General features: G+C 33.8%; 1 protein-coding gene across 1 annotated transcript in view; it reads left to right on the top strand.

Annotated features, from left to right (window-relative positions):
- LOC106458453 (bone morphogenetic protein 5-like) overlaps nucleotides 1-10,871 on the top strand; it is a 17,702-nt gene extending 6,831 nt beyond the window's left edge. Inside the window, exon 2 of the mRNA XM_013917967.2 lies at nucleotides 9,456-10,871. Coding sequence (XP_013773421.1) covers nucleotides 9,456-10,360 — 905 coding nt within the window. The 3' untranslated portion in view covers nucleotides 10,361-10,871. The remainder of the gene's footprint in view (nucleotides 1-9,455) is intronic.
- Nucleotides 10,872-18,393: the final 7,522 nt, after the last annotated feature.

The following is an 18,393-nucleotide window of genomic DNA, read 5'->3' as shown; positions in this document are numbered from 1 at the left end:
CCCGGATTCTAGCGTTGTAAGTCCGCAGACATATCGCTGTGCCACTGGGGGCTTAACGATTATGCTTTACGCGTTTTAAACCTAATAAAAACTTTATGGATGCTGTACCTCTTGATATACCTTTCGTAAAAATCAAGTATTAAAAACACGAAAAATAGACAACTTCAAATATTAGTAATACTTTCTAATATAGACAAGAATATATGAATTTAGTATAGAAAATATTAATTAGCTCTATTGTAAAATTAACTAAATACTAGTGCTGTGGTGATTTTGTGAAGCAAATCGTAAGGTTGTCAAAATCTACACTAATATGACTATTTACTAAGAAATAGAGACAGGCGTGGCCTCGTGGTTACTACGAGAGATACGATTCGGAAAACTCAAGGTTCTAACCTCGATTCCGCTGAACACGCTCTGCACTTTCAGCTGTAGGCGCGTTATAAGCATAACAATTAGTCCCCTTATTTGTTTCAAAAACCATACAAAGCTCTCGTGTATAAGTGGATACTGTTTAATGGCTACCCTTTCTTTAGTGAGTATAGTTCAAAATTAGGGTTTTCTTACCTGGTCATTTAGCTCACCTGCGCATGAAGTGCTGTTCAGGTTGAAATAACACTATCAATAAGAATTATACTTGCAAATAACAGTTACTCCTATTAACTGTAATCTAATAATAAAAATATCCGTAATTGATGATTAAAACACAATTTTATTTATTCCTTTAAGACAACTAGAATATCCCAACAAAAACAACAAAGGTTTGAATTTAACATTTAATATAGCAATTCTAAACTCACTGGAGCAGTATCATTACACGAATAACTAAAAACTCAATATTTTGAGTATCAGTTCTAAAGTTACTAGAACTGTAACATCAGAGAAAAATTAAAGTAAGTTGAAACTCAGTGTTATATATACATGTCTACGTTCACTAGAACTTCACATTATTAAATGTCAAAATTTTATGTATATATATATATACCGTTTAACATTTGCTGCTAGGTGTCACTACTTCTTAAAGCAAACAGATACTGAATATTTCTTTGTTGTTGTTTTTTCACACCTGTCAGGTTTTGCCTTAGTTTTAAGCGCTGGTTAAGGGGTTTTTCATTCCTGGTCACATACCACTTATAGCTATCATCTGTGACAGTTACAGACCATTCTAATAAAGGAGTTTTTGTCAAATGGTACACACTCTGTGCTACAAGTGTTGTTTTTTTGCATTGCTTTTACTTTTTATGCTTCAGTACTTGTATTTTGCACCATTATGGTCCAACCATATTTCAGTGTGGAGGAATTGTAAAGTAATATAGCTAGAACGATAACAATTCAAAAATAAAGGAAGTTGCTTAAATAAATAACGTAATAATATAAATAATAATACGTTTTAAAATCACTAAATATTGTACAATATTAGATTGACTTATGAACACTCAATGAGTTTACCTGTAATGACAGCCTTCATTCCGAATCTTATATTGTTACGAATACAGATCGATGTACTTGCAATATTTGTAACAGAAAAGGGGAGTGTAATAGTGCTACAAGCTACAGTGTCTTAATGACATGTTGCTGTTGGCTTACGTGTGAGCCAAAATATTGTTTTCCATGCTTCAAAGCGACAAAGAATCGTTTGAAATGTAAAAAAAAAGAACAAGAAAGATAAACTCAGACAAGACTACTTCTTGACCGTATAAGTTCTGTAGTGACCTTCAAACTGCATGTATTGGTCCAAATTGTATGCAGTATAATCAATGAGGCTGGTTTGATGTTGTGGAAAACCAATATTAGGATCCCTTTGATAGCATCACAGCAAAACTGTTGAAATTGGACTCAAGACCACCTGGCTTGGACTAAGCAAGATTGGACGCCAGTGTTATTCTAGATGATTTCAGGTCTTATCTTTAGTTTACAAACCACTGTGTCAGAGCGTGAAGACTATCTTGGGACCCTATTACATGCTAAAAAAGCTGAATACAGCTGTTCGATTTGTGGGTCCATTTTGGTCTGGGTTGACATCAGTTTCAATAACAAGATTGATCCCTCCCCCTTGTGTCCCATGATAAATCTTCTATAGCTGTGCAGAACAGGGATGAGTTATAGATATTTACATGACGCTGTACGCTGGCGCCAGAGGTGATATGTTTGTTCTTTTGGATGACAATGTTGCTCACACCATACTCTGTTCGTGGATGAGTTCCCTCGGGAATACTACTGTCCATATGGAGTGGCTCACTCGAGCCCCAAATAAGAATCTAATTGAGTATATATTGTAGTCCCACTCTTGCGGTGTTTCGGCCCATCCCGTTCAGGAGAATCCCCCGGTGGGACAGCACTAAGTTTTCGGATTTACAACGCTAAAATCAGGGCTTCGATTCCCCTCGGTGTACATAGCAGATAGCCCGATGCTGCTTTGCTATAAAACACACACACACACATTCAGGAGACATTAACTATTTATAAGATTCATTCTCATTATTTGGTTTTCCTGGTCAATTTATAAAGCTAACCTTATAATTGAAATATTCCATTTTGAGGGAAGCCCTCTTCCATCTTGTTGGAAGAAGTTAGTAAAGCCTGTGTTTGGGAACATATAAGTGCAACGAAATATGTAGGTTTCAGCTGGTTGCTATTTTTACTACTTCTGAACTTACTAGAAATTCACAGTTGCCTAAATAGATAACGCAATAACATAAATAATAATACTTTTTAAAATCACCAGTACTGTACAATATTAGATTGACTTACGAACACTCAATAATTTTACCTGTCATGACAGCGTTCATTCCGAATCTTATATTGTTATGAATACAGATAAATTTTCTTGCAATATTTATAACAGAAAATAGGAATGCAAGAGTGAGGCTATCCATCCGTTTTGAAATAAAAATAAGACAAAAATGTTTCTATCTTACAGTTTTATGATTTTACACACATTTATTTGCAAACAAGATCTCGCGCAAAGCTACACAAGGGCTACCTGCGCATGTCCACCCTTAATAGTGAACTGATAGATTTAGAGGGTAGGCTGCCAGTTAACAGCACCCACTGAAAACTCTTAGGCTACTCTTACCTGACCGAAAGTGTGGAATTTGTTTGCGCCAACAGGATGTGAATCATGAATTATCGGATTAATAACTCGGCCACTCTACTTGACAGGCCACACCCACTCCCTTTAATGAACTACTGTACGGTGCTTTCGAGAAGCAATAAATTAAAAATATCACGACATGTTACTCTAGTTAAACGTTAATATAATTATTTCCACTTGAAGATATAAATTTCACACTATATCAGTTACATGTACAGAAGAAAAATTATATTTGTGAGTATAAGTTCAGGTATGAGCAGTATGAAATTTTATTCACACTTTTAACAATTTTTTTTGTACTGAAGGTGTATATTGAAAGTTCTTTAAATTTTCTAGAGTCCTTTATGTGAGTTTTACCCACATACACACACACACACACACATACATTTTGGATACTTTTGCAATGTATTCCTTTTACAAAAAGTCTAATAAACTTCGACGTCGCTTAAATGTCCTTAATGCTGGTAGATCGAACAAAGCTCAACTGGAATATATACAAGGTGGCCCAAAATAAATGTACTCACTTTTCGAATGCTTATATGACTATAGGAAATGAACTCACAAGTCGGCAAAACGCCTTTATTAATATTTCATACAACAAATTAACTGTACATGCACTGTTGCATCATTTAAGATGCTCAAACTGGGTTCCACCAGCATTCAAACAGTCATTGCCATATACGACGGAGTGTCTGACTGTTACACAATTTACATCTCTGATTCGATGGAAAGAATTTGTGATCTGTTGCTTTAAATCGTCAATAGTTTTGGGTTTATTTTTTAGACATCCTTCAATATTATCTGAAATACAAATAAAACTTTTAGAATCGATATACTGAAGTTGCATAACTTAAAGGATAAGTACACTTTTACACTTTTTGGGCCACCCTGTACATATAACACTGTTGTTTATTTCTTCACTATTTCTTATAGTTGAAATTATCATTAGGCCTTATTTTTTTATTGAGTGTTCTAAAACCTTAAAAAAGTTATTCAACGTTTTGTTCAAGGCGACCAATACGAGTGATATACAAGTCGATGTACTGAACATCAGGTCATTTGGATAACGAGGAGCGTTAAGTGATTAGATGTTGCTGCAAAAAAAAAGATAAAAATTTCAAGGGGTTCAAAAACTGAACAACAACCTAGAACGTGCATAACGAACATTAAACTTTATCGATTTGTTTTACACACGTTGGGAGTCACTTAACACTCTTAAGGACTTTGCTTAACTATCAACAGAGGGAATTACTTACAGTAGAACTTAAGAAAAATGTACACTACTTATTATTTATCATTAATAACAACTTTTGAGTAAAAGTATAGAACAGGGTATGTCAACCACACTATTACTGCGATATCCAATGCCGACGAGGCCTTTCACCTAATACCAGGTCTCTTCAGGCTGGCAGACACAGTAGTGCTTGAGACTGTTTATATTAGCAAATTGCTTGACAACAACTGTTACAGTGTGAAATCCAATTTTGTAGACAGACGACTTAAAAATTTCCCTGTTATTTCGTACGTTACCAAAAACGGTTTTGAATACTTCAAGTTTTATTGCACTGTTTTTTTACGACGGTAAGTTATAGATTTGCGCACTTTCTTCAAACATTTCAAACTGCCATACGGCTCGTGAATATCAACTTTTTGATTTTTTTTACGCGGTTACAAATTTTATAATTGAGCCTTAAATGTATGATAATCGTAGCACGTATTGAAAATTAGTCTGATAATAACATGAACTAAGTAGAAATTTCTTAGCTATAAGTAGTTTGTTGGTTTTATTTAAGTATGTAATAAGCATTGTATGTCAATAGTGGTTTTCAATGAATTGTTAACAATAATTTTACCTGGATGTGTGTTTGTAAAACAGATTTCTTCACATGCCTCTTATTCACAGTAGAGTATTTAAATTTTTTTAACACCAACTTTCTCATATTACGATCTTTAAGTCTATAATGTGCATGTCGGATTTTACTGTCTTCCAGTGAATTTAAGTTTCTAGCACTCAACTTAAAAATACCATTTTGTATAATCGTTTTAAGCGTATTTTAACATAACGTAAGCTTTTGATACCAATATTTCTCTCACCATGCTCATTTTACATGTTGAAACAAGTGCTATAAATGTTAAGAGTAGTTTTGTAAAGTTCAATAATTCTTTATATATGAGTCTTGCTTCAAAAACGTGGTGCTACAATCACTTGACAAAGCAGTTTATCAAAACTACAAATTTATAGGTCTGATAATTCTTAATCTTATTAAAATATCCATCAGTATAGAATGAAAAACAGCGATAACAAATGCATTGAACGGTGTAAGTGATAATAAAAAAAAAGACTTGTTTGAATTAGTGATTTTTTCCGATTTTCTTATATTACAATCACTCCTCCATACCTTCATTATGTGCCTAGTGAAGTAAACAAAATTTCAAAGCACAGTTTCCTTAAAATAATGCCTAACTTGAACAAAATTAAACTAAACAATAAAAGAACACGATTTTTTTCGTCGTTAATAAATATGTTAAATTCTAGTTTCGAGAATGTTTTGTTAATTATACCCCCACCCAATCCTCATTCAAAAAATAATTGACATTTTCAGAGCCGAAGATGTGATGGTTTCTTGTGTTATTTGGAGCACATATACACAGTGGGTCAAAAATACACGTAAAAACCTTGAGGCTTTTTCGGGGAAACACCCTGGCGGCTCGCTAGGTAATTACAAATTTTCGTGACCACAGGTTCCGACTTGAGATAGTTAGTCCTCATTTCTTGCAGCTGCTCACGTCTAAACAAGACAGTAGACGTTTTTATGGTCCTTATCGTATCACAAAATGAAGGGGTTCAAGAAACAACAATATGCTTAAGTTTGCAATTCTAATGAACTTGATGCCCTTTTCGCAGTATTGCTATTTATTGTCTTAACTTTTGTGAAATTTCAATTATGAAGATACAAATCAAAAATAATTTGATTGGTTTTAAATAGTTTCTACGAAAATATTTAATTTTTTGTTACAGTTGTGATGAAAACTGTGAAAACTGAAAGCCATTGTAAAGAATGACAAAATAAATCCTCATTAAAGAAATATTTACTTAAAGCCATTGTAAAGAATGACAAAATAAATCCTCATTAAAGAAATTTTTACTTAAAGCCATTGTAAAGAATGACAAAATAAATCCTCATTAAAGAAATATTTACTTAAAGCCACTGTAAAGAATGACAAAATAAATCCTCATTAAAGAAATATTTACTTAAAGCCATTGTAAAGAAAGACAAAATAAGTTCCCTTTACAGAAACATTTATTTAAAGCCATTGTAAAGAATGACAAAATAAATCCTCATTAAAGAAATATTTACTTAAAGCCATTGTAAAGAATGACAAAATAAATCCTCATTAAAGAAATATTTACTTAAAGCCATTGTAAAGAATGACAAAATAAATTCCCTTTACAGAAACATTTACTTAAAGCCACTGTAAAAAGTGACAAAGCAAGTTAGTTGCCTTGTCGGAAAACTTACTTCAGTGATTTCTCGACAAAATACTTTATTCGTATTTTGAAGCAATTAAATTTTGAAATGGGATCCACGTTAACTAATACAAATAAGAAACGGTGTTTTGAAATCGTAACATGTTCTAGATGTTTATAATAAGTGTACGAGATTATTATTTGTTTCAGAAATTTTGTGCAAAATTACACACACACATACACACTCCTTAATTTTGAACTGAGAGACTATTAGAAAGACAACTGATCAATAACACTTACCGCCAGTTCTTGAGCTGCTCTTGTCTGATAGTATGTATGTATGTTTGTAATTAAGCACAAAACTACATAATGGGCTATCTGTGCTCGGCCCACCACGGATATCGAAACCCGGATTCTAGTGTTCTAAGTCCGCAGACATACCACTGTGCCACTGGGGGGGCCCTTGTCTGATAGAATATTGGGATTTGGCCGTCATTCTTATAGCGCAATCACGACCCCAAAGTGCGGAGTGTGTTTTTGCGAAAGCATAACGTAAATTATGAATCTCTGTATTCACAGTCCAGGTGCCATAATTACTAGGCCACGCTCAGCCTTGTACGAGGAGACTTCTAAGAAAGGGAAGTACAAAGTTGGCGAAATTATTTTATAGACACTATATAATTATTTTATAGGCATTATATAATTATTTTTTATACACTATATAATTATTTTATAGACACTATATAATTATTTTATAGGCATTATATAATTATTTTTTATACACTATATAATTATTTTATAGACACTATATAATTATTTTATAGACATTTTATAAATATTTTATGGGCATTATATAATTATTTTCTAGACACTATATAATTATTTTATAGACACTGTATAACTATTTTATAGACACTGCCATGAGTAAACAGCTTAAATCTACCATATAGCTATTAACGTACAAATTCACAGTTTAGTAAAAGTTCTTAACCAATGTCCTGTACTAACACATTTTATCAAATGCAGCACGAACTTTCACAAGGGCAACACACCATAAATTCCGTGTAATATTAAAAAAAACACACACCATACTATCAACTTAAACATGTAGGGACTGCAAGAAAAAGTAATAAAAGGTGCTATACCACTTCCAGGAACCATGGCAATATTCTGTAACCTGTATGGACCACATAAACGTAACCTGTATGGACCACATAAACGAATGATCACATGAAATTTAGGTCCTTTATGAATTGGGATTTTCCCTTAGTCTAACATCTTGTTTAACAAAGCAATACAGAGAATGCAAGATAGAGAAGACAATCAACAGTTTGATATTTTATTTCATCTATCTCTTGTAAGCCAACTGTATTCAAATATTTGTGTAACAACAGTTTGATATTTTATTTCATCTATCTCTTGTAAACCAACTGTATTCAAATATTTGTGTAACAACAGTTTGATATTTTATTTCATCTATCTCTTGTAAACCAACTGTATTCAAATATTTGTGTAACAACAGTTTGATATTTTATTTCATCTATCTCTTGTAAACCAACTGTATTCAAATATTTGTGTAACAACAGTTTGATGGTTTATTTTATCTATTCATTGTGCACCAATCTTATAACGTTACTTGGGTAGTATGAAAGTCGTTTTTGTAGTTTTATTTCGTCTTTTCTAATAGTCTAGTCTGTAATAACGTGTTCATATTATTTTATTCCTTCGTCACTAATAAAAAAATATATTGGCAATCAAGAAAACCCTACACAGTATAACAAATTTTAAAAAATCTATGTCTTTATCTATTTGGTTTTTTAGAAGCAGAAGCTCACCGTCTCACAAGTTTTTATAGAACCCCATAAATTGGATATTGATCACTTCCTAAAAATGTCTTTTGGACAATATTACTGTGATTTTTAAATTCTTTTTAGGAAGATATCTCGATGGCGTTTAGAAAAAAAAAAAGGATACTTCCTCAATTTGTGTGTGCGTTTGTTATTAGACGCAAAGATTTGCGTTGAGTTATCTGCGCTGTGCCCATCAGAAGGATTGACCCTCGAATCATGGTGTTATAAGCACTCATACTCACCGCTAAGCCACCGGAAGGCTAGAAAGTTTGATTTGTTCTCGTATCTCATACACTCTGGTAGACTCTGTTTAGTTCCACCAAATATCATTATTACCTTCTTGTTCCTTATAAAAGTTAAAAATGTAAATGTACCACTACAAAAAGAGAAAGGGTATTCATACACTCATTTATTCAATGAGATCACATTTTGACATCATTATGCGAGTCCTTTTCGATCTTTTTTTTGTAGTTGAAGTTTTGAAACAGCCCAGTTAATGGTCTGTTCTGAAGAAATCGATCAACATTTTAAAAACTTTTATTGAAATCAATATCAGCGAATGAAGCCTTCCCCTATATTTGAAAAACTTATATAGAATTTGGTATAAACAACATAAAAAATGTAAATGAATTTCTATTCTAGTACAAACTTTCAGTATGTTGTTCTTGCAGGATCTGCCCTGAACATTTGATGAACTGTGAATTATTTTAGTGTATAATTACTAGAACTTTTTTACACATTCATAGTTCGATCTTTTATATTTTCCAATTAATCATTCACAATAGAAGAACCTCTGTAATGATTTATTCAATTTCCTTAGATTCTATCAAGGAGTATGACTGTATGTAATAGGGAGTGTGAAAATGATCTTTTAATTTCATGAAAGCAGTTATTGTTTTTTTATCAATTATATCATAAGCTTACAAATCCCATAGTCATGAAAAAAATTAGCACATTACCAGGGTTTTAATAACAACTAAAACTTTTATTATAGATCGTTAAGATATACAAACACTGTTGACATTATTTATTTTCATTACAGGTTCGTCTTCTAAGATGGACATTAGAACACCTGAATCTTTGAACGTGTATTTTTTACCAGATATCAGAGAACTCTCTGGTAATAACTTTGTAACGTCAGCAACTTTACGTGTTTACAGAACTCGGGGATCCGGTTCTCTCTTTCCAGCGAACTTTACAAGCTATCCACGACACGAGAGCGTGGATTCCACAAAAATCAACCAAAGTCAACCAGTGGTGTCTGTGTATAGACTGGTGAATACTTCTGTGGGGGACAAATCCCAGACACGGATTCTAGTCACTTCTCGCATGTTGGAACTACAGGGTTCAGAGGGCTGGGAAACATTTGATGTTTCCAGCACGGTGGAAAGCTGGTTAACCAACTCCGAGTCGAAACTCGGACTTCAGATTGTATGTAGTAACTGTGACTTTGTGTTTACATCAGTTAACAATTCCCTAGAAGCCAGTTCCTTCAACCAACAAAGTAGTGTGGTACTTCATCAGACTGTTCTTGAAATCCAACTCTCAGAAAGATCGGGTCGCTCACGGCGGAATGTCCGCCACACCCACAAATATCCCATGGACTGTACTCATGGTGAAAAGACTAAAAAATGCTGCCGGTACAAAATGAAAGTATCCTTCCAAAGTATCCCTCTCAAAGGGACCGGCTGGGAATATGTCATTGAACCCAAAGAGTTTGATGCCTTTGTGTGCAAAGGAAAGTGCAATAAAAGGTACAGGAATTTTCTCAACAAGCATGCCTTGATCCAGAACTGGATGCGGAGGATCATGAAAAACAAGATCCCGCGACTTTGTTGTACTTCCAAGAAAAGAGAACCTCTTATGGTCAAAGTGATTGACAGTCATAGCCAACGGCGTGAAGGAAAACTTGACGACATGATCGTCACAGAGTGTGGATGTGGCTAGAGATCATCTTCCTGTCCATTTCTGATCTTTAGTTGCTGTTTTGTCGGTCAGATGAATCAAACACTCAATATTTGCTACGCCATTTTACATCACATCACGCTCGTAACCAGTCAACATTTGTCCCGTTAACAGTATATTTTAGCTGTTCATTAAAGTGGTATATAAAAAAGGTTGACCAATAGACCACTGTTATTCATCCAGGTATCTTTCCTGAATAATGGCAATGGCGTTGCCACACGAGAAGTTTGGTTTGTCTCTCGAATTTCAGGAAAACCGCACTGTGATATTGAAGCGCCAGGAAGCATATGAATTATGAGCTTCTGAGTTGACAATACCTCTAACAAAAGGAGTTCAGAACTTGAAAGACTCCACCACCCTAAGTAACTTCACCTAAAGTAAACGTTGTGCCTTGTGAAATATCCATGTAAAGTAATACTCATATATTTAATTATAACTTTATTTTAACAACCTGAACTAAATATATCTTTTTTTAGTGTTAGTATGTTGTATATAAAACGTCTCGTAGACAAGGTTTTTAAATAAAATGTTTACAAATATTGATTTTTTTTCCTTGAAATTCAGTGAAACATAAATAAAATTCTTAAAATGATACATAAACTGTTAAAAAGAACAATTACAACAATTAATATCTCGAAACTTAAGGAAAACTACAATAAATACAAAGAATCAGTGAAAATTAGAGACATAATGTTGGAATGAGTATGTTATAAAAGCTGTTGACATAATGTTGGAATGAGTATGTTATAAAAGCTGTTGACATAATGTTGGAATGAGTATGTTATAAAAGCTGTTGACATAATGTTGGAATGAGTATGTTATAAAAGCTGTTGACATAATGTTGGAATGAGTATGTTATAAAAGCTGTTGACATAATGTTGGAATGAGTATGTTATAAAAGCTGTTGACATAATGTTGGAATGAGTATGTTATAAAAGCTGTTGACATAATGTTGGAATGAATATGTTATAAAAGCTGTTGACATAATGTTGGAATGAGTATGTTATAAAAGCTGTTGACATAATGAAATATTTCTCGGTTGAACATGTATCGCTTAGCTATGTAATCCCTACATTTTAAATAATTCATTTTACTTCATCGTTATCTCTTTGTAATTATAAAACATGAACTAAAACTTCTTGATTAGCCCAATGAACATATCTTATCAGAGGCATAGCTAGATCCTTAAAGGATTCGGGGCTTGAGCCCATAGGCGCGGGAATTTTCGGAGTTTCAGTATGATATCGATCATGGTTTTCTGTTCTAATTCTTCAAGACACGAACTGAGGATTCGAGGCACGTGCCCTGTGTGCCAATGCCTAACGACGCCTCTGTATCTTATATATATATCGTCAATGTTTGAAAATACTAAGAAAATGATCAAGTGACCAGAGGTAACCATGACAACCTTCCATGATAGCATGTTGTGCGCTCGGATGTTAAAGAATTTATATATATTAATGCTCGTTTGTTTTGGCGGCTAGTCTACTCTTGAGCTACTCTAATCGAATAGTGGGATTTAACCGTCGCTGTCATGGCGCATCCAAATCTTAAAAGTACGAGGTGCTAATATGCAACAATGGGATACTAACTATGGGTCCTCAGATTTCAGCTCGGAAACACTAGCGTTCTAGGTCTCGCCCGACCCGCATATATATATTGTTGAAATTAAACATTTGTTAGGATGATAAGACACTAATATAAGCCTATTAAGTCCAACAAACTGTATAAAAATGAAGTTAAATTTGACTAAAAGAACGAGGATACAGGAGTTTATATGATTAATTAATGTCGAGATTTTACAATTCCTATCACAAGAGACTTATAGAGTAGGTTAGAACAGAAAATAACAACCGAAACACATCATTACTGATTGTATACATAACACTATTTGAAAATTTAATAGTACAGAAGTTGGGTATATTACAATAGAACGATTTTTGAACCTCATTACAGTCCATGTCGTTATGTGCGGTCATGTTCTATCTGATGAACATACATTTTGATAATAGCCCTGCAGCATAGTTTCCATTGTAAAAGCCTCCGTCGTAAGGTTGTCATGTCCATAGCACACCACTCCGCCCTACAAGGTTTCCATAATCTATCTAGTATACGAGGACGACTGTTTCCCAGCACCCGTTCTAACAGTCCAATCGTATAAAAATCCATAGGCGCTGCGTTTGACGACTTAACCGGTATGTCTTTGTAAAGAATAGCATGAATACCCATTTAATTCTCAGCTGCTTGAGGTATGAGACGGCTGAACGAATATTTTGTTGAACCAACGTATGTACATGTGACTAGGGTCACTTTCCAGTACAGAGATCCTTCGATCTGTTTTGATTATTTTGTATATTGTTGTTTGGGGCGGCTTTTTTGCACTAACCTGTGCGTTCATGGATTTTTACCTGTTACAGACGCTGCACTTTTTTTACCTTGGCTTTGGGAACGATTTGTTGCAAGTCTCTTTCGGGATAGTCCAGGGGCCTCAAATTCAGCAATATTCCTTTGTTTTCCAAGGTCATTAAGTTCGAAGGAGAACCCCGTCTTGAAATTTTTAAATCCCCGATCTCAATACATATTTATAGTCTGAATGCATGAAAATGTTGCATCGGAAAAGGCTGTTAAATACCCTTTCAAAAAGCAATAAATTTTCGATAGCATCAAACTACGTACGAAACACCAAACAATGTAAAAATGTAGTTCTGATACATTCCGTTCCACCGCGACTTTTTATCGACTGTGGTTGCCACATGATTTGCTTTTTTTCGTATTCAAGATCGTTTTAATTTGACGACTTAACACAGTATTGGTTGAATTGAACTCTCCATTAAGTGAGTTCCGTGGGTTCGGGAATAATTTAAATAATGAAAGTATCACTAACAGATACTCGAATACAATTTAATTGATCTGCGTTTTGTGCAGAAGAGTTTTATTGATGTCATCTAATGAATGCTTACAGGTGTCATTATATTTGGCATTAATTAACAGTTGCGATCTTATATTTTACTGTTTGTAGCTAAGTAAAAAAATAATGTTTAGTACAAGCAACGCAGTGAGCTTAAGAATGTTGATCACTCATTTTCTATTAGTTAAACAGCTAATACCATTCAATGAAAAACAACACTCAGTTGACGACGTGTTAAAGTTAAAATTTTACTACACAGTCCAGAAATAACTGTTTTCTATTTAATTTATTGACTTTTAAAAATAATTTATTGATACTGGTTTCGAAGGTTTTGCTGTGAGATATATAGTTCTCAATATATAAAAACAGTTATTCAAATTCATAAAAAAAAATCTTAAAAGTACTAGATAGGTGTAAAAAATGAAAGAAAATGCCCATTTTTCTCTGATAATATGCATTTCACATACGCTACATACATAAATAGCACTAATTTGTTCATTATGTATTATTTAAAAATGCATCTCCAAAACACTGCATGAAAGTTTTGGAATAAATTATGTTTTCATTGCATTTTATGATACAAAGACATTTATGAAACTAAACTTTCATATTTTATTTTCAGAGCGCTTTTAGTGAGAGTTTGATTAACTGTATTAATGTCATTGTTTTTATGTTACTTTTCGGAATATATTTCCTGAATATACACATGTACAACACAGGGATCTTTTTTTTTAAAGAAAAATAACTATGATTAAAGACACGTATATTATGTTAATATTATAAATTATCTTGTAATTCATTTTTACATTACTTAAAATAGCTTCTGAATATATAACAGAACCGGTTTACAAGTGAATAAATCCCTACGTCGAGTTTTTTCTTGCAAAAGATGATTAACCATTAATCATACTGACAACAAAGTGCTGTAACAATGTTTGAAATATGATAATTAGTTACACTGTTACAGGTTGGAAGATTAACACATTCTGTCCAACTCCCCTCTTCCCGGACACTATCAAATTCAATGTTGCATTAGCTATCTTTTTCTCATTTTTTAAAATTCTACATATGAGGCAATAAACATTATTCTACATCTTTGTGGGTGAAAGTATGCATAATTATCTTTCAAATCATGAAGTTCAGCGTTACACAAAAAGCAAAGAGGAGAACACACACAAGTTCTGATTGAAAACGTGCCCAGTGTGATGCAAGTTTAAATACTCAGTCATCAGACTGATGACAGGCTCTTGAAGAAAGCGACCTCACATGGCTGCAACCCTAGTAAAGAATAATAAAATTACGCTGCCTTAGTCCATTTCCAAACAGTCCTTCTGTTTTTAGGTTTATCATCTCTACTTGCTGATTTTCTTTTTAACTCAGCAAATCTTCGTGACTCAAATCAATTTATACAACAACACTGGCGCCTTGTCGTCTGGCCCCAAGTGGGCAGTAACGAGAATGTTTGACTAAAAAAACTAAAAACACAAATTGGTGACAAAATATTGTTTCAACAGTCTCTTACACTTAGAACGACATGTTAACTATGATATATAGTATGGTCAGACAAGCATACTTATATAAACAAATTCATATATCAATAGAATTATAAAGAAATTATACTTATTGTGCTGTGTTCAGTTTTTAATATATCAACATTAATTTCAATCCAGATTGGGCTTACTTTATGTTGCTAAAAGATAAAATTGTTATAAAAGAAACGAATAAACAATTATTTTCTCAACGTTCTAAATAACTTTATTATTAATATTACATAGTTGAAGGAACTATATTGCTCACTGTTTCTTCCCCTTCACAGAAGATTTTTGATGACATAAGTTTTTTCGCTGTGGAGGCGGGTTATACTTTTTATCAAGGTGTAACTATGGTCATTTTCAAAATAAGAATGCACACTAAATGTAAATAATATGATGCTTCCTTGTAGATATCAGACTTCTGAAATTTCGCAATATCTCTCAAACTACTCTCAAGAACTAAATAACTTAAACGACGGCTAAAATAAAACAAAAACACAGTTGTGATTTGGATTTTCTTTTAAAAATTAATTCTGAAAATGAATGAACATGTGAAGGAAGGAGAAGCGACGGATTGGTGGGCGACAGGTCTTGTTACATATTTCCTTGTAAAGGCACTTCAAATGAAAGTGTAATTATAGTAGTGAAAAATATATGAAACTTAACTTGTCTTTTAAAAAAGGAGAAATATTGTACCGTTGTTCCAAAAATATGCCACCACATTCCAGGCGGAACATTCTACAGGATGCTAAAATAAAAATTAAGGTAGGCTTAAGCATAAAGAGGTGGCACAAATAAAAAGATATCACGCTCTAAAGAACGAAATTAAATGTCCACTAAAATTTACTAATCACTTAACTGCAAATCTATAAATGCTTTTAAGGATAAAATCCAAAATTCCAGTTAAGAAATCTAATTATTACTATTGGTACTTCATTAATAATTTCTATATTATTGTTGTAAGCTATATTTATAATAATTTAATTTGGTTGTTTGCTAGAGGACGGTCGACGTAATATCTAAATTTTTCTTGCAAGTTAGAATCTAGAATATTCATGTAAAGAAAGGGTACAATATAAATAAAAGTGCTAGTAATGAAAGTTATCGCGTCTATTCAGTTACTCAGTGAATTAGTTAGCGTGTTTGTTATCGCTCGATTAGCGAGGGATTTCTGTTGAAAAGTGTCGGAAATTGTCACCAGAGTTGAAGAAAGAAGATTGATTGATGTAAACAGCAAAGGTACATAAAGTTCCAGCAAGAGAAAAGTTGGATGTCACCATTACTGTAGGAATTTTCTCTACGTTTCATGATGTGTGGCAATCGACATCAAGGAAGTGCACATATCGGGAACTGATTTCATGTTGCAAAATTAGGCTAGCTTCACAGTCTATTACCACTAACTCCCTGCTTATTACATGGCAATTACTATATCAGATGTTGACCTTCAAATGGCAATGGTGAGGTCAGTTACTATTTCACCAGGAAGTGAAATATTCATATCAGGATTTATTAGGAATAAATTTACATCTACTTACTAGGACATGATATAGCAAAACACTCCAGCATGTCCTGAATAGTTAATGATTAAAAGAACTCTTGCGAATAAATATCACATCATTAAGATCATGAATACAACAAACTATAACATTTTAGTTAAGTCTGGATGGAACATTGCAGAATGTAATACTGTACGCACAGTAATTCCACATCAAACAACATAGTCATGTACTGGGACACATAGTCAGCAGAGAAGAAGTACCTACAAACCGATCTAAGCCTGGATCTGTTCAAAATTGACCAACACCAAAGAGTGTGTATGAAGTAAGAGGATTCCTAGGACTATGCTCTTATTATAATTGTTTTGTAAAATAATTTGTGGCATAGTTTGCATGTTACAAAAATTGCTTGAAAAACAAAATAGATTTTATTAGACTGTTGATTGTGAACAAGCATTCAATAAACTGAAGAAAGAGTTAAGCGTTGCTTTTTTATTAGCATACCCAACGTTTGAAGGTACACTCATTTTAGATACAGATATTAGTGATTTTGCACTTTGAGCAGTATTATCACAATTATAGCATGGAAAAGAACACGTAATTGCTTACTACAACAAGGCAATGAATGCAGTAGAAAGGAGGCATGGTACAACTCGAGAAGAGCTACCTAGTATTATTCGAGCCCTAAGTCATTTCCATCATTACCTATATGGACAAAGGTTTATTCTCCAGACAGATCATACAGCACTGAAGTGGCTAGTAAATTTTCGTAGTGCAAAAGGCCAGGCAGCAAGGTAGCTTCAGAAATTTCAGGAGTATAACTTTAACATCGTGCATCAACACAGATGGAATTATGAAAATGCTTATGTATTATCCTGAAAACTGTGTTAATAAAGAATGTGAACTGTGAAAAGAAGGAAACACGAGATAATAAAGACAACCAACCTAAAGTATAACAGAGTATAATTCAAGATGTGACATCCACAAGTGATGATGAAGTACTCATACGATCCAATGCCCAACTTAAAGATGCTCAGGCAGAAGAGGTGAGTTTGAATCCAAGTATTCAGTGGATCACTTGAGAGAGTCACTGTTGATGTGGCTGGTCTTCTATCACAGTGTAATTGTGGGGAAAGTACAGCATGGTTGTGGTGAACTATTTCATCAAATGGTCAGACACAAACACTTCTTCAAACCACGAAACAGAATCTCTAGCAAGGAAACTCGTCAATTAATTCGTTTCAGGATCAGGGGTGGATCTTTGGGTCATCCTTGTTTGGAAAATGTGTCAGATCCTTGACATCAAAGAGACTAGGACAACAACTCTTCATTCTTCTGATGGCATGGTGGAGAGGTATAACCATACTTTTAAAGAAATTAGCCACTTATGTGGAAGAACATCAGAAAACATGGAATCAAGATTTTTGACAGCTACTTATGAGTTATTGAACAGCAGTACATGAAGCTATACTCATGACTGGAAAAGAACTTAGAGAGCCATTATACTTTCTGTGCTCACACCTAAAGGATATTCACTCAGCAGCATCTTACACGGAATATGTAGGGAAACTAAGGAATACTATTGGCTCATAAAAGACTTTTACAGGAAAAATTTAACTCATATAGGGATGAAATTAAAAGTTAATGCTGATAAGACTTCATTCCATCAAGATCACATAGTATGGTTGTACAATCCGCATTTCGGGAGAGAATGAACTCCAAAGTTAAGCAAGTGTTGGGAAGGGCCATATGTTTTCCAAAAAAATAATCAATGGTGTTATTTACAAAGTTAATCCACCATAATTGTCTTTGGAGGTATGTTGGTGACAGAATGGTAAGCTGAGTAACTTCAGAGAAGAATTTCCCAGTGGAAAATCAACCTACCAAAGAGTCCAGGGCTCTTGTCGAGACTATTTCCAGAGGACCACTAAGGATATAACCACCAATGGATTTGCTCGACCACCAACCTAGAGAGAACTCTCCAATGATAGGATGGCAAGTAACAATAAGGTGCCCCCAGCAGTATGTCTGCAGGCTTACAACGCTAAACACCCGGTTTCGATACTCGTGGGGAGCAGA

The sequence above is a fragment of the Limulus polyphemus genome, unplaced genomic scaffold (genome assembly GCF_000517525.1).
Source record: "Limulus polyphemus unplaced genomic scaffold, Limulus_polyphemus-2.1.2 Scaffold466, whole genome shotgun sequence".
NCBI classification, from domain to species: Eukaryota; Metazoa; Arthropoda; class Merostomata; order Xiphosura; family Limulidae; genus Limulus; species Limulus polyphemus.
Note: the sequence above shows the minus strand (reverse complement) of the source record. Positions and strands in the feature narration are given on the sequence as shown.